General features: G+C 44.4%; 2 protein-coding genes across 3 annotated transcripts in view; both read left to right on the forward strand.

Moving 5' to 3' along the window:
• The first annotated feature begins 36 nt into the window (after positions 1-36).
• Positions 37-20,817, forward strand: Matn3 (matrilin 3). The gene is made up of 8 exons (XM_060373541.1): positions 37-375; positions 5,197-5,763; positions 8,675-8,800; positions 10,963-11,088; positions 13,100-13,225; positions 15,446-15,571; positions 17,583-17,693; positions 19,979-20,817. Exons 1-8 carry the CDS (start codon positions 87-89, stop codon positions 20,032-20,034), a joined length of 1,527 nt encoding a protein of 508 aa, XP_060229524.1. The 5' UTR covers positions 37-86; the 3' UTR covers positions 20,035-20,817.
• Positions 20,818-23,265: 2,448 nt separating this feature from the next.
• Wdr35 (WD repeat domain 35) overlaps positions 23,266-25,233 on the forward strand; it is a 62,938-nt gene continuing 60,970 nt past the window's right edge. For both annotated transcript variants that reach the window (XM_060365752.1, XM_060365763.1), the window contains exons 1-2: positions 23,266-23,445; positions 24,246-24,363. In XM_060365752.1, coding sequence (XP_060221735.1) covers positions 23,422-23,445; positions 24,246-24,363 — 142 coding nt within the window. In that variant the 5' untranslated portion in view covers positions 23,266-23,421. The remainder of the gene's footprint in view (positions 23,446-24,245; positions 24,364-25,233) is intronic.

The following is a 25,233-nucleotide window of genomic DNA, read 5'->3' on the forward strand; positions in this document are numbered from 1 at the left end:
AATGTGCGGGCCCCACGCCTGCGTCTCACCCTGATAGCCCCGGCCACCTCGAGGCTCACGAATCCCGCAGGTCACGGAAGCCCATCATGTTGCTCCCAGCCCCCGCGCGCCACCTCCCTGGACTTTTGCTGTTGTTCTGGCCGCCGCTGCTGCTGCTGCTGCTGCTGCCGCCGCCCCCCGCTGCTCCTGCAATATTGTCCCTAGCGAGCACACAGCGGCTAGGGACACGCGTCCCAGGGGGCAGCCCGGGGCATCTCCCCACTCTGACGACTCCTACCCGCGCTCATTATTCCGGGACTCCAGGGGGCAGCCCGGGGCATCTCCCTGCCCTGACGACTCCTACCCGCGCTCCTTCTTCCAGGACGCGCGGTGCAGGTACAGTGGGGTGGGTGGGGGACCGCTCCGCAGAAGAGAGAGCCATAACCCAGGCTGGAGGAGGGAAGAAAGGTCGAGGACCCCACAACATTCACCGAATGAGTCATCCCAGCCTCTGGCAGGCTGGAAGACGCATCCTTCTCCCCACAATCCTGAGCAGAAACTGAGGGTCCCGCAGCGCTGGGATCGGGGTAGTGGTGAGGGTGTAAGGTCATGGTCAGGACCGTGATAGCATCTGGTATCCTGAGGTTCAGACTTTCCGCTGTGGTTAGGATCGCCAGCCAGAGAATAAGATGGGGCCTCCCAGCTTTATCTGGCCGGGATCTCTTGATTAGGGAGAGCAAACCCTTTTAAAACACCCTGTTTGTAGTTATCTGGGAATCTCCATCTATTTTGCATTCACTGTGGGTACCATTCTCCGAAGGACCACAGGGTGTAGAGGGGACCTGGAGCTGGAGGAAGGTAATACATTTGTGGAGGTGGACGGAATGGGACCGAGAAGGAAAACCAAGCTGTCATTCAGGTGCCTAGGGAGGGTCCTGTGCAGTTAACTAGCTCTGCTTTACTCTCTTCTGCTTAAGTCAACTGGGCCCCACACTCCAACCCATGCTCTGTCCATCCCCAAAGACTCAGGCAGGTCTAGGCTTTGGTAAACAAATCCATTTTGCCTTTTGGTCACTAATTTTGTTCTGAGCTGAGTAAATCTACAGAGCTCAGCGACCTCTCACAGCACAGACAGGGACCCCCAAGGCTTAGCAGAGTGAAAGGACCCAGAAAATCAGCATCAGATTCTACTGAGTGAAACTCGGAGCCCCAAAAGTCAAGCAACAGCCGGGCATAGCTCAGGCCTGTAATCTTAGCCCTCAGGGAGATAGAAGCAGCTGATAGAAGTGAGACCTGGACACCCAAGGCTACACAGAGAAACCTTGTCTGGAAAAACTGAAACCATAACAGAAAAAAAAAAAAAAAAAAGTGCAAGGACTCCTTTCACTGTACAGCTTGCCAAACTCTCCCTACCATGTACAGGAGGAGATTATCTCTACCTTACCCAAAGATCCAGCTCTAGACCGTCTGGCCTTGACTTGAAAGAGGTGGCAAACAGATCATGTTCCAGGTGTCCAGGCTCATCAGGCCAGCGATGCTGTGGGCTGACTTGCATGGTCTGTCCCCTCCTGTGACTTGCTGGCAATGTCTAGAATCAGCGCAGGAAACTTTTCATCATCAATGATTTGAAATGTCAGATTTAGAACAGCAAGCGCATTGCCACCTAGATGGGGCCAAGCGGGGGCTCATGCAGGCTAAGTTGAGTCAGCTGGTTGCTTCAGGCTGGCATGGAGGGGAAAGTCATTTCTCTGGAAAGGAACTGTACTTCTGCTCTCCTCCCTGGGGCATAGGAATGGGAGGAGGAGGCTTAACTTTGTACAAGGTGACCACAGTCCTTTACTGCCAGGCCTCCAGACCTGATCCGGGGTGGCAATCCCTTGATAAAGCCCACACTCTATCTCCCCAAATCTCTCTAGCAACCAGGAATTGGTAAGCTTTACTTTGGCTTTTACTGCTGATAAGACTGGCCGACTGGCAAAATTATGGATTCAGTCTCTATCTCTGTCAGTCTCTCTCTCCTTGCCTCTGTCTGTGTAGTCTAGGCTGTCCTCACATTCACTATGTAGCCAAGGATGATCTTGAACTTCTGCTTGAATTACAGGTTACAGGCCTGTACTGTTCCACCCAGTTTATGTAGTACTTGGAACTGAACCCAGGGCTAGGCAAATAAATACTCGACCACCTGAGTTACATCCCCAGTCAGACTTCCTTTGTTTTGAGAATCAAACTGCTGACAGTGAAAGTGAGCTTAAAAAACAGTATGTACCCTTGCTGAGGGAGTGGGGATGAGAAAAGGACGTCATGGTCATGGAATTGTTGCCACCCAGGCCAAGATTCCTCTATTACTTTTCTACTGCTCTCATAACAAATGACGACGGAACAGCCAGGCTTGGTGCCGCATGCCTGTAGTCCCAGCACTAGGGGAGGCAGAGGCAGGTGGATCTCTGTGAGATCGAGGCCAACCTAGTCTACAAAGTGAGTCCAGGACAGCCAAGGCTACACAGAGAAACACTGTCTTGAAAAACCAAGGCCAAACCAAACCAAACCAAAACCAAAACCAAACAAACAAAAAACCAAAAAGGCCAAAACAAACAACAAAAACGAGATGATGATGGACTTCAGTGGCTTAAATCAGTACAAAGTGTTGTATTATAGTTCTGTAGGTTGGAGGCTGATTCTGATACTGTTCTCTGTGATCCAAAATCAGGGTGTTGGCAGGGCTTGCATCCCTGTCCTTTTGGAAGTGAGGTACCAGAGAGAAACACTTGACAGCCTTTCAAGCTTCTTAGAGGCTACTGTAGTCCTTGGTTTTCTGCCTTATCTTCCCTCTTCAAAAGGAGGAAAGGCAGCTTGAGTCCATCTCACAGCTGGGTCACTCGGACCCCTCCTCAGCCGGCATCTTCCACTTTTAGGAAACTTTGAATCCATCTGGAAAATCTAGACTAACTTCCCCATCAACAATCCTCTGACCACAGCTGCAGTGGCTTACCTTGCTTCCCAGAGTTTGTGAAAGTCCCTGGAGTAAGGGCTGGACGGTATTGTGGGGGAGCCATTCTATCCATCACAGCTCAGAGCTTCCACCCCAAACAGAGGATCCATCTGGGAAGAACCAAATGGAGAAGGATAGAATCTGGCATGTTTGGTTACAAGAGCACACTGGTTTATAGGGCCATCACTTCCCCAAGTGTAAGCGTTGAGTTTACAAGACTTGTACCATGGTGCTTTTCCCTTCCTCTCCAACCATGCAAAATTATACAGCCCTATGTCCAGGTAAGATTTTCTACATGAGTCCTTTTCCTTGCTCTTGATCCCTGGAAATCTTGAAGGAAATTATGGAGTTTTTTTTTTTTTTTTTTTTTTTTTTTGAAAGTGATTTGTAATTCCTCTTGACTTACCCAAATACATGACATATGGCATTTTTTTTTTTTTTTTTTTTTTTTTGGGTGGAGGCTCAAAGTTAACATGTACATTTTGGCTTAGGCACATGAGATGATGTTGACTTTTGTGGTGGAAAACTTTGCCTCAGTGGGAGCAGCTGCAGTATACTGGACCGGCCTTCCAGTTAGGAGACAGGAGTCCCAGAGGCCAGGCTTACATCACTGCTTTTCAGGGCTTGTTCCTCCTAAACCTCTACCAGATGAATATAGCACAACCTCTGCTCTGCCTCGTCTACAGGATCCTGTGTTAGCATGCTGGGATCCCTACAGAGCCTTTCAAAGCAAGGTGTTGCTTTGTTGATGGAGTACATCCAGCTAATAAAACCAAGAGGTTAAAATTCCGATTTTTTAAAATGGAGCTGAAAGGCTGTGTGTGAAGGCGCATGCCTGCAACCCTGTACCTGGGAAGTAGAGGCAGGGCACCGTCAGCTCTCAAGGTCATCCTTGGCTATGTAGTGAGTTAGAGGCTAACCTGGGCTACAGCAGATCCCATTGCAAAGAAATAATAAATAAGCAGACAGACAGACAGACAGATAGATAGACAGACAGATGATGAATAGATAAATAGATAACAGAAGGGCAAGGGGTGTAGCTCAGTGGCAGAATACTTGCCTAGCACACAAGGTTCTGGGCTTGATCCTCAGCCCTCAAAATGAAACAATGACAAGTAAAACTCAACTGTGAAACAATGACAAGTAAAACTCAACTGGTGACAGAGGCAAAAATCTCAGAAATGACTTAGGCTAAATACTTCGTTTTCAAAAAATTGTATCACTTGCTTTTCAGAGAGTACCTCACTCTATATCTTGAGCCTGCTTTCCTCCTCCTTACCCTCCTAAGTGCTCTAAATACAGCTGGCACCACCACTCACAGCGAAGAATTTGTTTTGGGGCTACGTACTGATTGGGCAAATAGTATCAATCTGTCCTTTTATTAGAAAAGGAGGAGCCCTGACAGACACCTCCCAATGACCTTTAGGACTTGTGTGTGTGTGTGTGTGTGTGTGTGTGTATGTGTATGCTTGTGTGTGTTGGATTAGAGTGGAGAATGGCTTGAAAAAGAGATGTGATAGCTGGATTCTCTCCCATCTAGTACTAACAGAGGACTGATCCAGGGGGTTGAGAGAGGGCTGTGCAAATCAGGTTGGAAGGAGCAATAAAGACTAAAAATGAGTAAATGGCCACAAGCATGTGTTGAGTTACTGGAGGGTGCAAGGTGCCTTTGTGTGGAAAGAGTTTGTAATAGCTGTGAAGCTGGGGAAACTTCTTTTCTGCAGTATGGCAGATGTGTAGGCAAGTGACAAGTGAAAAAAATGCAAAGAGAAGTGGCTAAAAGAGTGCAGGGGAAGTGGAAAGGTCATGGTCATCAACTCTTAAAACAAGGTTGATGTGTAGTTCACGTGTGCTGGCTGAAGTTGTTATAGCATTGTCTCAGCCACGTGCCAAGAAAGCCTGGGATCCCTTCAGTAGCAAGAGGTACAAGGGCTCCTGGGAACAGAACTTTAAATACTGGGAGAAGTCTCCAAGCCAAATGCTGGGAAGACTCATACTTCCATGTGAATTCTCTCTACGGGATTCTGAAGGCCTGGGTGCTTTTACCACTCAGAGGGAGGATGGCCTCCAGGAAGGAAGCAGGAGATGGTACTACTGGGATTAGGGGATTCTACTAGGCCTGGCTTCCCAGAATCCCAGAGTTCTCTGAGAGTGAGGACTTGCCTGTTTCTGGTCGTAGGCTGACCACTACTTAGCTTTCTTTGTGTTCCCCATACCCATTTTTGCAGGTGTTTGCATAAGCAGGCCTTTGGACTTGGTGTTTATCATTGATAGTTCTCGTAGCGTTCGGCCTCTGGAATTCACCAAGGTGAAGACCTTTGTCTCCCACATCATTGACACTCTGGACATCGGAACAGCTCAAACGAGGGTGGCTGTGGTGAACTATGCCAGCACCGTGAAGATAGAGTTCCAGCTCAACACCTATTCAGACAAGCAGGCCCTGAAAGAGGCTGTGGCACAGATCATACCCTTGTCAACAGGCACTATGACAGGGCTGGCTATCCAGACGGCGATGGAGAAAACCTTCACTGTGGAGGCAGGAGCTCGGGGGCCCATGTCTAATATCCCCAAGGTAGCTATCATTGTGACAGATGGGAGGCCCCAAGACCAGGTGAATGAGGTGGCCGCCCAAGCCCAGGCTTCTGGCATTGAGCTATATGCTGTGGGTGTGGACCGGGCAGATAATGAATCCCTCAAGATGATGGCTAGCAAGCCCCTGGAAGAGCATGTCTTCTATGTGGAGACCTATGGGGTCATTGAGAAGCTCTCTGCTAGATTCCAGGAAACTTTTTGTGGTAAGTCAGCAAGTCTTAGCTTTCAACTAGCAAGGATGTTATAGAGAAGACACTGGGTGCCTGGAAACGTTTTTTTTTTTTTGAAAGATTTTCTTTCTAATTATGGGTGTACGCACATGAGTGTGGGTATTAGATGAGGCTAGAAACCTCAAACCCCTTGGAGCTGGAGTTGTAAGCAGTTGTGAGCCACTGGGAACCAAACTTGGTCCTTCTGCAAGGTAAGTGCATGCTCTTAACTGCTGAGCCAATGTTCCAGCCCCATGGAAAAGTCAGTTTATTCATTTGGGGTGTGCGTGTGTGTGGAAGTTATATGGAAGAATTAAACACATGCAATGCTTTTTTTGGTGCCTTGAAAAAAAAAACCTAAACACACGGCGTTGGTTTAGAAGTACAAGGCTGTACTATATGCAACTTGCTTTTCTCATAAAACCTTCATGTTTGCATTAGACATGTTAAGTTCTGGAAATAACCAAAATAAACAATCCTGCCGCTCCCTGATGGGGTCAGAAATAAAGCCGAAACTCAAGATGTCTCTCCTGTCCCCTCTTCCCCACCATCAACATTCCTCCCCTCCCCTCCAAATATTTTCTTTAGCTTTACATCTTCAGATTTAACAGCCCCTCGCTTGTTCTCCCACAGAAGCTGGAGTGGCATCTGCCCCCGGGAGAGTCAGTGGGCTGTATCCCAATGTCCTCGTCCATGTGCATCTAATGACTCGCTTTCCGAGTCAACTCTTTCTCTGCTTATTCTTTTGTGGAATAATCGGATTAGAGACCAGAAGGTTTGGGTTTTCTGATTCACTTAGGAGACACAAGAAACAGATTTAAAAACAAATTCTGTTAATCTTCTATTCTTCCTTTCAGATGGGGTTTGAATATGAACATGCTAATTTTATTATAGTTTTTTTTTTAGCATGAATTAATCAGATGCAACAATATGAATCTATTCAGGGCTGGATTTTTTTTTTTTCCTCCTAAGGCTGTAACCTGGGTGTGGTATTAATATGCCTGTGACCCTAGCTCTTGAGTGGTGGATTTCAAGGCCAGCCTCAGCTACAATCCTGAATTTGAGACCAGCCTGGGCTACATGAGAGCCTGACATAAAAAAGAAAAAAGAAAGCTATAAAAACTTTACACATGGGCTCAGCGGTTGAGAGCAGTGACTGTTCTTCCAGAGGAGCCAGGCTCAATTCCCTGCACACACGTGGAGTCTCACAACTGTCTATAACTCTAGTTCCAGAGGACCTGACACCTTCACACAGACATACATGCAGACAAAACATCAAGGTACATAAAATAAAAAATAAAACTAAAAAATTAGAATTATGGTTTGTGAGAGTCAGATTTTAAAGAATTATTTGAAGACCTTCATTTGAACGCCTCTATAGAATTGTTAAAGCAAGGTAAATTCCTAAACATAGACACTTTCTGCCATGTGTATTCTGTATCTGTTCATATTGACCACCACATACAAAGTTAGAGGGAGCTCCTCCAGCCTTCTGATATCATTATGAGTTGGTGGAGAGACAAGTACATGAGCCAGTAACCACAGCTGTAAATATCAAGGAGACTTTCTATCTAAATGAATGTGGAACCCAGAATCATCAACTGGTCGGGAAATGGGAGATGAAGTCTTGGCCTCATCTCAGCCAGACCTGGCTGGGATCCCCCCGTCTTCCGTGTCCCGGGACACTAGGCCTTCACAAGACAGCATTGGCTATGATGGCATCTACTTGGCATTTATTAGGCTCTAGAAAGAAAGTGGCTTTCTTTCTTTTTCCCAGAAACCCCCCTCAAGTTGTGGGTGAGTGCTGTTCTGACAGGACTCTGGTCTGTGGCTACTTTGGGGCTTAAAGTTAGCAACTAGGGGTGGGCTCAGAGGCTGTAAAGTAATAGTGGTGAGTGGCAATCTTTTCCCTCTCTTACAAAAGACCTGCTTGTTCTGGGGGTGTAGGGTGGGGGGGTGTCCTCTCTGGAAAAAAAACGACTGAGGGGCAGCTTGTTGTAGTCAGCGGGCTGGAAAGATCACTCCATGAGAAGGCACTCCTTGGGAAAATATTAGCCTTGTCTTATTGCCAAGGGCACTGGAGGCTGGGTTACCTGCCACAGGAGTGCTAGCCTCCTTTAACAGACCTTGGTTTTGTAGAAATGACTAAATTCATTGATTCATCTTTTGAAACACGTCACTGGGGGTGTATTGGGGAGCATTCCATTGAGATACCAATGTTTCCAGGAGCAAAAGGATGGAGGTGTGATTTGGCTGACATCACCTCATGCTTTTCTTTTTATCTCTTTGTATATACAATGCAAATCCATCGAAGCTTCTGAGAACCCAAGGAGATAGGTGGATTTTAGACTCATGCTGGGCATAGCAGAAGGAGGCTGCTGGGTAGATGGCCTCGTACTGTTTGCATGCTCAAGCACATCATCTCTCTGCCCAAGAATGAGTCAGTTCCAGGTGGATAGGCATGCTTGTGTTCCAGTTCACTTTAGGCACACAATATGGAGCTGTTGCAAACCAGGATCCAGCTATACGGGGGCCTGCCAGCCCCTAAAACTTTCGACAGCACGTTATTATTTTCCTTGACTCTTGTGGTCGAGAGGCAGGAATCTGTTTTATGGGCACACAATTCAACCAAATAAGACATCATGTTACCTGATCTGTGGAAATGCCTGATTCCCTGATTCCAGCAGCTCCAAATTCAGGACTTCCTTTCTCTTTTGAGAGATGAAACAGCAAGATCTACAAGTCTGCAACATCTCAAGTCAAATACCTAATAAACCGGACGCTTTTTTATTTTATTAATAACGAAGTCAGGAAGGAATATGGAGGGCAGTGTCTTTGGACCGGGAGGAAGAGTCTAAAATGGTTCCTAGGTGTTGAGGTCACCACTGTACTTTTCTTTGCCTAGTTGTGGACCCGTGCCTGCTTGACACACACCAGTGCCAGCATGTGTGCATCAGCGATGGTGATGGCAGGCACCACTGTGAGTGTAGCCAAGGGTACACCTTGAACGCCGACGGGAAAACCTGTTCAGGTGAGGCTTCCTCGGAGCACTGCGGCTGGGTGGGAGTTCTCTGATGTCTCTTCTCCAGGGGGTGCTGTTTTCCCTTAGGTTTTGATTTCATCCTTTTGTCTCTCAAATGCCTTCTGGCTTGTTTAGCGAAAGTGAGAACCTACTCAGGACAGCCAAGCACAGGCCTTTCTTCTTTTATTTTTTATTTTATTTTATTATTTTTAGTGTCAGGTGGTGGTGGTATATGCCTTTAATCTCAGCATTAGGGAGGCAGAAATAGGGGGAATTTCTGTGAGTTCAAGGTCAGCCTTGTCTACAGAGTGAGTTCCAGGACAGCCAGGGCAAGTGGGTACAGGTATCTGAGGAGCCTAGAGTTGCCAGAGATCCCCATGAAGCTGCGGTGGTGGTCAGCCACTGTGAGTGCTGCTAGACCCAAACCCCGAGGCTCTGTAAAAGCAGTGTGCCCCCACAAGCACCGACTGTCTCTTTCTCCAATGCTCTGTAAAAACAGTGTGCCCCCACAAACACCGACTGTCTGTTTGACTCCTTCTTTTCCTAAAAGTTAACATTTTAGGTTATTGTGCAAATAGGTTTTGTCATGGCACCTTCATATGTCTGCGTCATTATACTTTGTTCTCATTATTTTTCTTCCCTGATTACCTTCCTCTGTGCTCGCCTGCCCCTAGCTGGTTCCCCTCCTTCCTCCTTCCTCCTTCCTTTAACACGCCCTGTTTGTCCGTATGGCATGCATTGCTTTATCCTCTTTCTATTTCTCACCTTCCTTATGGTCTCTTTATTTTCTCTCATGAACCCCTTTAGTTCTGTGATGTACAAACAAACACACACACATATACAAACACACATCCAATTTTACATCTAGATTTCCTCATATAAGAGAAAGTATGCAGTATCTTTCTGAGTCTGTTTTTCCTCCTCAGTTCACACAGTAATTTCCAGTTGTATCCATTTTTCTGCAAGAACCATAATTTCAGTTTCCCTCGTATCTGCATACAAATCTGTTGTGCATCTGTACCGTGTTTTCTCTATCCATTCGTCTGCTGATGGACACTTAGGCTGGTTCTGTTTCCTGGCTTCTGTGAATATGTATGTGTAAGCACCTCTGTTGACCTAAGGTCCTTGCTATACTTGTGCTTTCTTTATTACTGTTCTTAAAGAAAAGACACTAATAAAAGGAGAGGCGAGAAAGAAGGAATACAAAACTCTTTACATTTTTCTTTAGTTTATGTATGCTACTTTATAAATTTATATAAGTGTTACACACACACACACACACACACACACACACACACACACACACACACACGCACACGTTCCTGCAGTGCATGCAGAGGCCAGAAGAGGGCACTGGTATTAGACAGTTGCGAGCCGCCTTGTGGATGCTGAGAATCAAACTTGGGTCCATTCCAAGTGCAGCCAGTGGTGTGTTAACCAGTGAACCGACTCCCCAGCCCCGGGATCCAAAACCCTTTTATTTTTTTTAATTTTTTAATTAGTTTTTTTAAAAAAGATTTTACTTATTATTTATACAATGTTTTACCTGCATGTACACCTGTATGCCAGAAGGGGGCACCAGATCTTACAGTACAGATGGTTGTGAGCCACCATGTGGTTGCTGGGAATTGAACTCAGGACCTCTGGAAAAGCAGCCAGTGCTCTTAACCTCTGAGCCATCTCTTCAGCCCAGTCCAAAACTCTTGATCCTTTTGAATATTTGGTATTTTTCCTGGGTTCTATTTCATTAGATATGAGAGTCCCAATTCTTCTCTATGACCATACACACTCATGGACACTAGATGTAGAGGGCCCCTCTCACTGGTGTTTAAACACCACACGGAGTCAATGAAGAACAGAAACTAGACTTTTTTTCCCTTGTACGTTTTTTTTTTCTCTTTAATACATGGAGAGTTTTTGTGAGGAAGAAAAGAGATCCGTTAGTTCAAACTGTTAATTTTATGGATAAAGAAACTGAGTTGCGAAGAAGGGAAGAAACATATGCATCAGTGAGTCTGTTGGTGAAAGAACAAGACCAGGAAGTGGGATTCAGGTTACGTCAGTGCCATTTCCTCCGTCTACCCCCTCTTAGTTCTCTGGGTGTATGTGTGTCCGAGTGTGTGGGTGTGGGTGTGTATGCGTTCACATTTGCCGTGTTCATCTTTTGACAGCTGTTGATAAGTGTGCCCTCCACACTGACGGATGTGAACAGATCTGTGTCAGTGGCAGAAATGGCTCTTACCACTGCGAGTGCTATGAAGGTTATATCTTGAATGCCGACAAGAAAACCTGTGCAGGTGAGTGGGCTGTGTACACATTCAGCACCATCCTACCCAGTGCTGAAGGGAAGCCGACAGTTGGGAGCTTGTTCAGTTTTCCGCTTTGCCACCCTGGGATTTTCTTTTCTTTTCTTTTCCTTTCCTTGTCTTTCCTTTCTTTTCTTTTTTCTTTCTTTCTATTTATTTTTTGTTTGTTTCCTTGTTTGTTTTTTGAGAAAGGGTTTCTCTGTGTAGCTCTGATTGTTCTGAACTCTCTCTGTAGACCAGGCTGTCCTTGAACTCAGAGATCTGCCTGCCTCTGCCTCCTAAGTGATGGGATTAAAAGCATACACCACCTCTGTTCATCTGGATTTTTCTATTACTAAATTCTGTATGAAAAATCAGAAATGAGATGTGCACATGCTGCGTGTGTAAATGTGTGGCTCATTTCTGTCTATTCGGTCTGTTTCCTGTATTCCAAATACTAGACAACGTAACATCAAATAACACACTACAAAGGAAAACACTGATGGCATGTGGAGGCAGGAGGATCATGAACTCAAAGTTATCCCAGCTACGTAAGGAGTTCAAGGCCAGCCTAGGCATATGAACCTCTGACTCAGAAACCTAAGCAGATGCAGACACATACACAGACACACAGACGCAAGTACACACAGAGACACAGATACACACACACAGAACATAAAACAGTGACTCTATAGTAGGGAACCTGGAAGATGCCTGAACTAGATGATGAGAGATCACGTTTACATCACTAGAGATGATCTTATTGACAGTATCACTGATGTGGCAGCTCATCTGGTATAGTCTCGCTAAAAATTTAGACCACGAGGAAACATCAGACAAACCCAAAGGAAGAGAGAGTCTTAGTTCACGATATTTTCCAAATACTTCTCAAATGTGTCAAAGTAGTAGAAACAAAGGTAGACTGATGAAATGGCTCAGAATATGTCAGCTTCATGTCATGTGGGATTTTGGGTTGAGTCCTAGACAAGAAAACGGACACTAGAAGAACAGCGGGGAACAGCTGACTGGTGAATGTAGATTAAGATTTTTTTTTTTGTTCATCATGTTAGACATCTAAATTGTCAGCATTTGGCATTAGATGAAGTAGGTTTTTCAAAAGTCTGAACTCACCTGAAAATTGAAAGTTTAAAAGTAAAAAAAAAAAAAAAAAGATTAAAGCTGGGTGTGGTGGCTCATGGCTATAATTCCAGCACGTGGGAGACAAGTGGGGGGGGCCAGTGCTCATTTTCACCTATAGAGGAGATGCTGTCTCAATTCTCCCTCACCAAGATTAAAATATGTCAATGTAAGTCTCTTCCCTTCTTTTTGGGTGTGGCGATTCATGCCCACAATGTCAGCATTCAAGGCTGAAGATTTCATGCCAGCCTTGGCTACATAGTAAAACCCTGCCTTAAAAACACCCCAAATGTGTATCTCTCCTGTATATCTGCCTGTCTGCCTGTTTGTAATCTATTTATCTACCTACCTAGCTATCATCCCTTCAACTGTTTTTACAGGGAAATCATTAAATAAAGAGTTGGGTGTTGGGGTCTCATTTCTCCCTAAATTAGTCTCCTTGGAGCTCTTGTACCTTATTTATGAAATGAAAGAGTGTTAAAATAGAAATTCTCCAAACTTCAATTCCCCCTTTTCCTGGGATCTAGTGTAATTAGCTGCATAATTAGCTCATTTATTTCTGAGTTGGAATAAGTACAATAAATTGAAAAGGAATGTATTAAGTATTTATGAGATGCTTAGGTTATAAAAAGCTCAACACTGACAATATTGAAAGAAGAACTGAGTATAATGGTGGAGAATAATTATCGTGTGTGAAGAATTTTATTAAGTCTGCTAACTTCTAGTTAGAGCAAATAATGCTGACAGCTTTGCCTAGCCTCCAGCCAGTCCCCCCCCCCTCCCTGATATATTTCTAGCTGTTTTTAAGCATGTTTCTATCTGTGGGTAATAAAGGATTTTTTGAAATTTAACTTTAAAATTTCACTCTTGGACTTTTCTCTGGCAGCTCTGGAAAAATGTGCTTCAGGTACACACGGTTGCCAGCACATCTGCGTGGATGACGGAGCCGGGTCCCTTCACTGTGAATGCTTTGAGGGCTATACCCTGAATGCAGATAAGAAAACATGTTCAGGTAAAGTCCATTCAACAAAGCCTTTCCTAGTTGACTCTTCCCATGGCGAGGGAATCAACCTGAAACTCACCAGGAGAGAGGTTCTTGGTGGTGGCTGGGGTGTGTGTGTGTGTGTGTGTGTGTGTGTGTGTTGGGTGGTGGTGGGGTGGGGAGGATTAAAGACTCAGGCTCAGACATCGGACCGACATGTTCAGGCAGATGTTGTTGCCAAGGGGGCTGGTGAGCTCACTTTTATAAACATAGATCGTGTCAGAAAATTACTGGGAAATAGGTAGGGATTGGGGGACATGAGAAAAGCTAATGATATATGGGGTCCCTGTTCAGGAAACCACTCATAGCGGCGCACACAGGGCTGCATTTAAGCACGTAGAGGAAGTCAGCTGTATAGTAACTATTTGTTGTGATAGGTTGAACTGATCTTTCTCCAGTTAAAACTGCACTGTTGATCTTCGAGCTGGATTCTCTCAGCAAAGGAGGCTTTGTGAAGGCTTGACTTAGACCCACACAGACCTTCCACGGTCCTGGAAGTGGCACATTCTCGACTGTTTCTAGCTGATCAATCTTCAGTGACTCAGGGCCTTGTGACTCGGCTAATGAACCCCTGCCAGGACCATTAATCCTCATTAATTTGATTTAAACGTACTGGTAGAACAGGGCAGCATTTATACACATGAAAGTCCTCCCTTTGGAGAGGCACTTCTGGCTCTCGAGGTGACGCTTAGCTTGGCATCTCAGTGCTTCTCAGATTTTTATCCCTCTTCTCTTCTTCCTCTGGGAACCAGCTATGGTGTGATCTTGTCAAGATAAATGAAGGGAAACGACACATTATTGGATTGATTTATTCGTATATTTTTTGAGACAAAGTCTCTTGCAGCCCCAGCTGGCCTGGAACTCACTGTGTAGCCCTGTTAGCCTCAGCATGCAGGAACCCCAAGTGCTGGGGTTGCAGGCATGTATGACTCTTCCCTGGCTCTTCCCTTCTTTAGGGAATGAAATCATGCTTCTAACTCAGCCACTACAGACACTGAGGCAGGGGGACTTTGATCAGTAAAAGACCATGAACAAGTACAGCACTTTGGCCCTTGTACAACAAAGAATCTGTGTCTCCCGGGAGCCTTTCTGAGCTCACTAAGCTCTTTTCACTTGTCCTAGGCCATTTGGATACAGGACTGGTGTGCTGTTCTACTCTGTTCTCCCCTGAACTCGGGGCAAACGATCTTAATCTCTGAGATGCTATTTATGTGATAAACAAAAGCACTCCACTATTTAATCGGATATCCTGTCATTAGTCTCATTGTTATCATTTTCTTTCACACACACACAGATACAGAATGAATACGATCATCAGTGTTTTCTGTCCACATCATTAGGAATCAGGGGTTGGTCTTTAGGCAATCTTTTTTTTTTTTTTTTTTTTTTTTAATAGCACCAAACTTAGCTCCACATACAGTGATGTCTGTATTAGTGATTTGCCTCACCGCTGTGACAAGGTACCTGAGCAAAGCAACTTAAGGAAGGAGGGGGGGAAGGGTTTATTCTGTTCACAGTTTGAGGGCACAGCCCATAATAGTTGGGAAGTCAGAGCAGCAGGAGCTTGCAGCGGCTGGTCCTACTGGATACAACAGTCAGGAAGCAGACAGAGATGAATGCTGGTGCTCAGCGAGCCTTCTTTCATTCACTTCTGGACCCAGCAGAGAACGGACGGCAGCATCACCCACATTTAAAGTGGCTCTTCCTATGGGATGCTGTCATCACATTTAAAGCGACTTTTCCTATCTCAGCTAACCCAATCTAGAATCTCCCTCACAGACATGACCCCGCCGATTGTCTAGATTCTGTCAAGCTGACTGTCAAGATTCACCACCACAGGCTTCCTAATCGATTATTTTTGGTGATGATCTACAAATAGCATCGATCATTTCAGAATGCCTAAACTAAGCTCTGTACTACCGCCAAGACTCAGTGCCACGCAGTACGGTGGGACGCAGAGAAAAGAAGGCTCCTCGGATAGCTGCAGGAGCTAAAAGGGAAGGAAGGACCAGCCAGGTAACGGGTCAGGCCAAGGATGTGCGACAACGGGGAAGGAAGCCACACTTTTCCTTGGAGCACGGAGCTCTGGGTGACTACTGAAGGCTTCATTCACAGTGTTTCACGTTCTACTTAACTAATCGGTAATTTTTTTTTTTTTTTTTTAATTTTTCCCTGCATGGTTCGGAGCAGCCCGAAACAAGTGTGCTCTGGGCACTCACGGCTGCCAGCACATCTGTGTGAGTGATGGAGCAGCATCCTACCACTGTAAATGCTTCCCTGGCTACATCTTGAATGATGATAAAAAGACATGTTCAGGTGAAGACTGACCCTTTCAGTAGATTCTGTTCAGTGGCAAAATCTAGGAAGAAGCTGCTTTTTAAAAAATATTCTTTTCACCTTCAGTTACTGTCCTCCTCTGCTACATGATCTGCTTTCTGTAATTCCCCCCCACGCTCTTCTTTTGTTTTTATTTTTCTTTCTAATTAGTATTTCTAAGTCTGTTTCTTTGCTCTTATGATAAAATATGCATACCATCAAATCGATTATCCTAGCCATTTTCAAGTGCACGGTTCTGTGGCTGCGGTTACCACAGTTCATCTCCAGAATGTTTTTACTCTCCCTGTCTCAAGCTCTGCACTCATAGCACAGTGACTGATGTTTCCCACCTCCTTCGGACTCAGTTTCCCACAGAATGGCAACAGAGACTGAGACAGGCATCCTTAGATCAATTTAAGGGAGTGCTGCCACTTGAACAACCTACCAGGGAATTTCAGTACCATCGCCTCTCCACTTGTTTGAGTCTTCTTTAATTTCTTTCAACAACGTTTTATAATTTTTAGTGTACAAGTCATATACTTAAGAGTATTCCTGGGGTTGGGGATTTAGCTCAGTGGTAGAGCACTTGCCTAGCATAACGTGAGGCCCTGGGTTCGGTCCTCAGCTCTGGAAAAAAAAAAGTATTCCTAAGTATTTTATTCTTTTTTACATTATTGTGAATGGATCTCTCTCTCTCTCTCTCAACTTTCACTTTTGCTATACCCCTGCTCTGTAATTTTCTAAGGGGTGTTTTAGTAAGAAAATCCCGTTCAGCACATGGCTTCACAGATCTTAGTGTCTATTAAGCAAGAGCACTGGACTAGTTACCCTGATTATACTCTGTGTAGACATGGTCATTGGCATGTGGCTGATGTCTGGTAGGTACTTTCTGGCCTACTGTGGGCAGAAGGATCAGTAGTTCAAGGCCCACTTCAGCAGTCTGAGGCTCTGCTTCAAAAACTAAAAAGGGGCTGGGGAGATGGCTGGAGGGAAAGTGAGGATGTGGGTTCAGATCCCCAGTTCCCCAAGAGGCACATGTGGAGGAACATGCCTGTAACCCAGTCCTGGGAGGTGGAGACAGAATTCTGTGAGCTTGCTGGTCAATCAGTGAGCTCCTGGTTCAGCCAGAGAATTTGTCTCTTTATAAGTGATAGAAGACACCTGACCCCTGGCCTACACACACAGGCACACACACACACATGCACTCACAGAGTGTGTTATCTAGATTGGCTATCAATATAGCTCTGAATTTTTACCTTCAAAATTTGTAAGGGTAAAAACCATACTTCTCAATCCAAATCATTCAATAGAATAGCAATCCTCTGTAGATTTAATCTTTGAAATATTTTGGCTATACAAACAGATAACTGTTCTGATGTTTGTTCCTTAATGAGGAACCAGTAGCATAGGAAGACTGTCTTCTTCCTACGTTTGTGGCTTCTCCCTACGCCAGTGGTTCTCGGCCTTCTTAGTGCTATGACCCTTTAATACAGTTCCTCATGTTGTAGTGACCCCCAACCATCAATTATTTTTATTGCCATTTCATAACTGTGACTTTGCTACTGTTATGAATTGTGATGTAAATATCTGGTATGGGCCTCAAATGGGTTACAGTCCACAGCTTGAAAATCACTGCCCTACACCAACCACCTTTAAAATGCATTATATCATAGCTGATTACTGGCAATGACAAAAACGTGGAGAAGAATACAATGAACTCTCAAATAACCATCATCCAGTCTTGACAAACATAAACATTTCCCCAATGTTTCCTAAGCTTTCAGTGAAATTAACATTAATAAGAATTTTCTGTTTGCTGTATATGATTTTGCCTCCTGAAAAAGTGGCAATGTAAAGGCAGTGCCTTTATATGAGTGGCAATGTTGAACTGTGGATTTCCTGATTTGCTTCCATTCCTTTGTTTTGCCTCTCGTGCTAGGCAGGGGTTCTACACCCCAGCCTCTACTTTGTTGTGATCCCTTGCAGCTATAACACCTTGTTTTGTCTTCAGGCATTGAAGAAGCACGAAGCCTCATTTCCATAGAACATGCTTGTGGCTGTGAAGCCACACTGGCATTCCAGGAGAAGGTCAGCTCCCATCTGCAGAAGCTGAACACCAAACATATCCTTTCTGGAAGGTTTCCTTCCTCCTCCCATCCCTTCCTCCCCCTCCCCCTCTCCTCCTTCTCCTCTTCTTTTCTTTTGTGAGACTGGGTCTCATGTAGTCAAGGCTAGCCTCAAACTTGCTGTGTAGATGAGGATGACCTGGAACTCCTGGTCCTCCTATCTCCACCTCCCAAGTGTTGGGATTATGGGTGTGTGCCACCATCCTTGCTTTTTATGAGGCACTGGGGCTTAAACCGAGGGCTTCATGCAGGCTAAGCAAACACTACAAGCCATGCTACATTCCAGATCCTGCCTTCTTTCAAAATTTTATTTATAAGTTTCAATTTCTGATTGACACATTAATTGTATGGCAGGAAACATAATGATACCATGGCTGTGGCCTCTAGGAGCCAACTTAGATACTAGAGCTGAGCCAAACATTTTAGGATATTCTACTAGCAAGTATCTTATTCACTGCCGTAAGTTAAGTGAGGTAATGCATTTGAAAATAATTCAAGAGTTCTTTTTCAGTGGCATGATAGAACATTTTCACTCATGCAACGTTTAAATTAAACTACATCTTTCTTTCCCTAGTGCTTTTTTTGTTAACTCTAAATTTTCTTTTCTTTTTTTTTTTTAATTTAACTTTTAAAAATTGATTCACATTACATCCTGATCATAGGCCTTTCTGTTGTCTCCTCCTGGTCCCACCTTCTCTCCCTCCCTCTTCCCCCATCCCCCTTGTCTAGTCCTCAGAAAGCGGGGGGGGGGGGGGGCTCCTCTCCTTACTCATCCTATCAAGTCTCATTAGGACCACCTGCATCCTCTTCCTCTGTGGCCTGGCCAGGCCACCCTGCCAGGAGGAAGTGATCAAGGAATAGGCAACAGAGTCCATGTCAGCAACAGTCCCTACTCCCTTTACTCAGGAACCCACATGGAGACTGAGCTGCCTATCAGCTACATCTGAGCAGGGGCCTAGGTCCTTTCCATGTGTGGTCCTTGGTGCATATGTCTCCACAGCCCCCTCTCCCAGCCCAGATTTGTTGGCTTTGTGGGTCTTCTTGTGGAGCTTCTGTCCCCTCTGGGTCCTTCTATCCCCCTACTCTTCCATAGTACTCCCTGCGCTCTGCCCAAAGTTTGGCTGTGAGTCACAGCATCTGCTTTGGGGATGGGTGGAGTCTTTCATAGGACATCTATGATAGGCTCCAGTCCTGTTTCCTCTCTTCAACCTCTAGTGGCTTTTTAATAGCTATTTATGCACCCAATTTAGCTCTTACATAACAGAATAATTAAGCTAGCATTCTAGCATTCCTTAAAGTAATTTTTCTTTCTTTTAATTTAATTTTTATTTCATGTGCATTGGTGTTTTGCCTACATGTATGTCTGTGTAAGGGTACCAGATCCCCTGAAACTGGAGTTACATATAGTTGTGATCTGTCATGTGGGTGCTGGGAATTGAACTCAAGACCTCTGGAAGAGCAGCCAGTGCTCTTAAACACTGAGCCATCTCTCCGCCTCATTTTAAAGTAATCCTTAGCTAAAACTATACCTATGTCCAGAAAAAAAAAAATCAGCAGATCTACAGGCTGCTGTACCTCAGACAACATGTGGTTATACAATTTGGCAAGCCGAGATGTCAAGAAATAACTTTCAAAATGTAACATGACACTGTCTTGGCAAGTTTCAAAGTTAGTACTCAGGGCACTGGCTCTGGAAAAGAGCTTTATCTCAGCGTAGCTCAGGTTAACAACTCTATTCTTATATCCCTCAGAGGAATGGAATTGAGGCTGGGGTAGGCATGACTGAGGAGTGTTCAGACTTTGAAGGAGGGCACAGGCAGCACAAAGGAATCCGCTTCCACGTCTTTTCCACGCCTAATACGGTGTTTGCGGTTAGCTGGCATTCCTTTATTCCATGTTAGTATTACCAGTCTTCTCACCGCACAGGGAGACATCATTTTCTTCCTTCATCTACTGAAGCCTGTTTCCTAGAAAAGTCAAATCTCCAGAGAGCCAAACCAAGGGACAGTTCTCTATAATTCCTTTAATCAAGACTTCATAAGCATTGCTTCCCCCTGAGAGATGTTGTTTCAATTAAATTTTTGATGAGGGGGAAAAAAGACCTTGGCAAGAGTGTAATTTCATGATGAATTTTTTGAATTTTAGAGTAGGCTTTTGATGAGAAAATGGTTTTGTTCACTTACAGTCGGATATAGTTTTCTTTTGTGTTGACATATTTGAAAGTGTGCTTATGTTTTCTGATGTGTAAAGCTGAGTTGCTTTGGCCTTAACATGGAGCCACTGGACAACATTTTGAAGAAGTTGCAAGTAACTGAATATGGACAAGTACATCGTTAAACTGTTCCTGCTCTGGAATTATAGAGTGCTTTGTATATGAAAAACTCATTCCCTTGTACTCTTTATCCCTAATGTTCCTGCTAATAATCTGCCATTACAAATGCCTGACTGTTATTCGGTAAATAGTATGAGGGGTTTCTAGGGAACCAGCATCATTTTCCAAGGAAAAATGTCTTTGAGCTATGACTGTAAAACCATTAATAAGATGAAAAGTGAAAAGCTTATTGTTTTGTTATCTACTGATTGAGCCATTTACATTTTAAATGTAAGTAAGTAAATGTAAGTAAGATGATCTTTTCATAAAACTTTAGGATTTTCTCTTGGTCATATTTATAATACAAACCAGCCTTACTATTGAGAGAGCGCAAATTTTATGAACTATTTACACATAAAAAGTTCAAATAATTAAACCGAGATGATGTATTTAGAATTGTTTAACATTTTTGGTTTTTTTTTGCTGGAATATTATTAAAGCTATAATCAAGAGATTATGTGTACCTAAAAATAATTTACACAGATTAAGTGAATATTACACTTTTAATTGATTAATGTCATAGAAATGAACAACTAAAGAAAACCAGTGTGAACTTAAGGTGCTAAGATTTTTGCCAAGGAAAAATTCTGAGTTTTATCATTTGTTTCATCATGTAATTGGCAAAATTACATATTTATAAAATCAGTGTAACAAGCAACATGCTATATTATCTTTTTAAAAATGTCTTTAATAAGCCTAGTTTTTTTTTTTTTTCACTTGAAATATGCCAAACACACATACTTTTTAAATGCAGCTTACAAGTTTTGGAATGAAACAACTCTTCAAATTTTGTGCTGCTTGATCTGTTTTGATTTGTATTGTTTTCAATATAATAAAAGTTCTTATCTTTCTACAGTAATGTCATGACTGCTTTTTGGTGATTTTTGTCATTTTCTTCTGTTAACCATGTTTATGTCAAACTGAATTAATAATTCTTGAATATGTAACAGTTGAGAAACTGAAAGAACAAAATGATGACACTCTTGCAATAATTTAATATCACACTCTTGAAGCTTAAAATGTTAGTCAGTTTTGAATAAATGGAAAGGAAGATCCTAAATAAAACCAGTGGAAAAAAATTAGGTACATGTGTGCTTGAGCATGACTATGCGAATGTGCGTGTACACATATGTGTGTGTATGCATATGTGTGTGTGTGTGTGTGTGTGAGAACATGCGAGTTTATGGGTATATGGGTGCACAAGGGCCACAGTGCACATGTGGAAGTCTGAGGACAAGCTTTTGGACCTGGTTCTCTCCTTCCACCATGATGTTCCCGTGATCCAGCCTGGTCATCGGGCTTGGAGGCGGGTGCCTTTGCCTGCCAAGCCACCTCGCCAGCCTCTCATTGTGACATTTTTAGACATACATATAATGAATGTACTTCAATCATATCCACCTCTGTTTCCTATCCAAACACTTATATTTGCCTTCTGCCCCTTCTCTTCCTCTTCTCCAAACCTTGCCTATTTTTTTGTGCCCTCCAATTCCACAAGTGAGAGAAAACATAACACTTGTCTTTCTGATTTACTTAACATGACTTCCAGTTCCATCTGGGATATTATCTTCTCTTTCTTGATGGCTGAATGATAATCCAGTGTGTATACACGCAACCTTTTAAACCATTGATGGGCACCTGTTCTGACGGTGCCACTTGGCTATGGTAAATGGTGCTGTGTTAAACATGGATGTGCAGGCATTTCTATTGTATGTTGCCTTGGATTGTTTGGGGTTGTACCCAGTAGTGACATGGCTGGATAATATGGCTGATCTAGCTCTAGATTTTTGTTGTTGCTTTGTTTACCTTTTGAGGAACCTCCATACTGAAAGTAAAAATACCCAGGACTCTTCTAGGAGTGCCGAGACAATAGACTGAGGTCAAAGGATTCAAAGGTTGTGTGCTTGGGGTAGGGAAAGACTCTGAATGGCTTAGCAATAGGGGATAAGACACTTGTTGCAAACATGAGAACCAGTGTTTGGATCCCCACCACCTCTAGAAGACTGGTTTCCCGTGATGCACCTGTAACCCCAGGGTTGGGAGTGGGGAGCAAGTCATCCTATAGTTTACTGGCTGGGCCAGCCCAAATTCTAAGTTCCAGGTTGATTGAGAGATCCTGCCTCAGAAAATGAGATGGAGAGTTACAGAAGACGGCACATGATGCGATCTCCACATGTGCTCCCACACACATACATACACACGTCATGAGGGAAGATGTGTAAAAACTTAAGAAAAATATAGAAAAACCGTTCTCTGGACAGAAAAAGCCTAACAGCCCAAACATTTTTAAATGGGAGGGTTTGCTCCAAATGTAGTTGTAGCTTTAATGAAGCAAAGGTCATGCATACTTCTTTTATAAGGACCCTTGAGGTAATCCTTACGGTGTTTTAAGGATTCTGTGCTGCCTAGTCTTATGTCAGCTTGGTGTACAGACTAAAGTTATCCGACTAGTTATTTACTGGGGAGGGACCACCTGGGCTGGTGGTACTGTGTTCTGTAAGAAAGCATGCTGAGCAAGCCACTGACAGCAAGCCAGTAAGCAGCACCTTTCCATGGCCTCAGCTCTTGCCCCCAGGTTCCTGCCCTGTTTGAGTTCCTGTCTTGACTTTCTTAGATGATGAACAGCAATATGGAAGTGTAAGGGAAACAAACCCTTTCCTCCCCAACTTGCTTTTTGGTCACGGTGTTTTGTCACAGCAATAGGAACCCTAAGGCCGATTTCAAAGCAAAATAATAAATGGCACCTACTCCCAATTGCTTCAGAGGGTTCTGCAGTTCCCCCAAAGAAGGCAGTCTTCTAAAAGCCCATCTGCACTGCCATTTATTTGTTCGATGGTGCCAGCCTACCAAATGCAACAAATGACTGTTCCTTTCAAGGATGTTGTTCGGGGGTGGGTGGGTGAGGTGGAGGGGTTAGATATACAACACAGAATTCTTGAGACCTTTCTGAAAGGGGTTCCATTCTTTAGCTCATACTGACACCTGAAGCACGCCTGTCCCAGTGTGACGTGGCGATGTAGCCTAGCGGCGGGGATGAAGGGAGGGCGCTGGGGGCACACACGGGCAGTCGCTAACCGAGAGCAGAAAGGCTGGGAGCCAAGGGTACAGGACCAATGGCGGGTTAAAACCCGCTTTAACCTACACCAATTCCACAGCAGCCCCCATCGCCCGCGCAGGCGCACTACGACCAGGGCCACACCGGAAGTTCTCTCGGCGCCCCGGATGCGCCTGGGCGGCGGTGGTTGCCAGGCGACGGGAGCTTCTCTGATCCAAAGGTGCTCGCGAATGGAGGTGTAGAACCCGTTTATATATTGCGGCCCTTGAGCGCTGCGGGTCGTCTTCTTTGAGTTCCCACGATGTTCTTCTACCTGAGCAAGAAAGTGAGTTTCCCCGGGCACCGCCGTCGCGCCGCCCCCATTCCTGCAGCCCGCCTGTGCCCTCATCCTCCCGGGCTGCAGAGGCGGTCCCAGCAGCTTTTCCAGTCTCCCTGTCACCTCTCTCCTCCCGCGGGTCTCTGAGCCCCGGCAGTGCGTGATTGAGGCAGCAGCTTTTTCTCAGGACAGGACCCTTCCACATTCCTGTCCTGCTTAGACTCTTTTGAGTGACAGACCTAAGCGCTGCTGGGTCTTTCCTCGGCCACTTGTTGATCCAGGTGTTGATAAGTGATCACGGGCTGCCCTACAAGAGGAAAGAAACTTAAGTGTTGTGTGGGGAGAGGGAGTAAGAGCAGTGATACGGATTTATATCTCAGCCCCCTCATTTTAAAGAATCCACGAGGTGATTTTTAATCTCTCTGGCTTCCTTGGCAATCACTTTCCTTCCTTTATGTGTACTACATTACAGAATGCTAGAGCTTGGGACATTTAAGGGGACCTCCGCCACTTTCATAATAGCTCATTTTTCTGCAGGGCGTTACTTTTTCTTTCTCCCTCCTTCTTGCTTTGTTGTTGTTTGTTTGTTTTATATTTATTTATTTATTTATTTATTTTTGAGACAGGCTATTGCTGTGTAGCCCAGACCAGCTTCCAAGTTGAGATCCTCCTGCCTCAGTCTCCCAAGTGTTGGGACTGTCAGCATGGGCCACAAGTTAGAGTAGGGTCCTGGGCAGATGTCAGTTTCCTATCTCCTGTATGGCGATCTTCCAACTCCTTAGTGAAAAGCTTCGTGGTTCTTGTTACAGATTGCTGTTCCCAATAATGTGAAGCTGAAATGTATATCCTGGAACAAGGACCAAGGGTTCATAGCATGTGGTGGTGAAGATGGATTACTGAAAGTTTTGAGATTAGAGACACAGACAGGTAAGTGATCATTGCCTGTACAGCTATGTAAAATTGGTTGAAAAAAGTGGCTAGTGTAATTTATTCAGTGAGACCTACTCATGGAATTTTTATTATGAAAATTTTACTTTATTTTAGTTTTTCTTTTTGATTTTTGTTTTTTTTGAGACAGGGTTTCTCTGTGTAGCCTTGGCTGTCCTGGACTCACTTTGTAGACCAGGCTGGCCTTGAACTCACAGAGATCCACCTGCCTCTGCCTCTCCGAGTGCTGGGATTGCAGGCTTGCACCACCACACCCAGCTGAAGTTTTAATTAAAAAAAAAAAAAGTCTTATTTTTATATGTATGTTGTGTTTTGCCTTTTGTGTCACGTGCATGTAGTGCCTGTGGAGGCCAGAAGAGGGCATAAGATCCTTTGGAACTATAGTTATAGATCGCTTTTTTAGGTGCGGAGGACTGATCACTGGTTCTCTTCAAGAGCAAGTGATCTTAAACACTGAGCCATCTGTCTAGCCCCTACTTTAACTGGTTTAGAGAGAGAGTCTACCATTAGCCTGTAGGGTAGGCTAGTTGCCTAGAAACTTCCAGGGACCCATCTGTCTGCTTCCCATCTCATCATATCTGAGATTACAGGTATATGCTCTGATACCTAGGTTTTGTATGGGTTCTGGGCATTTGAACTCAGGTCCAGCAAATGATTTACTGAGTGAGCCATCTTCTCAGATCCTAAATCCTTTCTTTGTTGGCATATTCTTCATCAGGCCTTTTAGATCTGGCAGTTACTACTGGTAATGTGCTTTTGGTAAGATATATCAGTATTATCAGATTTTTGTTACTATGCCAGCTTGCTTTTTTTTCTACTTGGCCTTTTCAAAATTATTATACCCCCCCC

This window comes from Meriones unguiculatus, chromosome 1 (assembly GCF_030254825.1).
Source record: "Meriones unguiculatus strain TT.TT164.6M chromosome 1, Bangor_MerUng_6.1, whole genome shotgun sequence".
In the NCBI taxonomy this organism is placed as follows: Eukaryota; Metazoa; Chordata; class Mammalia; order Rodentia; family Muridae; genus Meriones; species Meriones unguiculatus.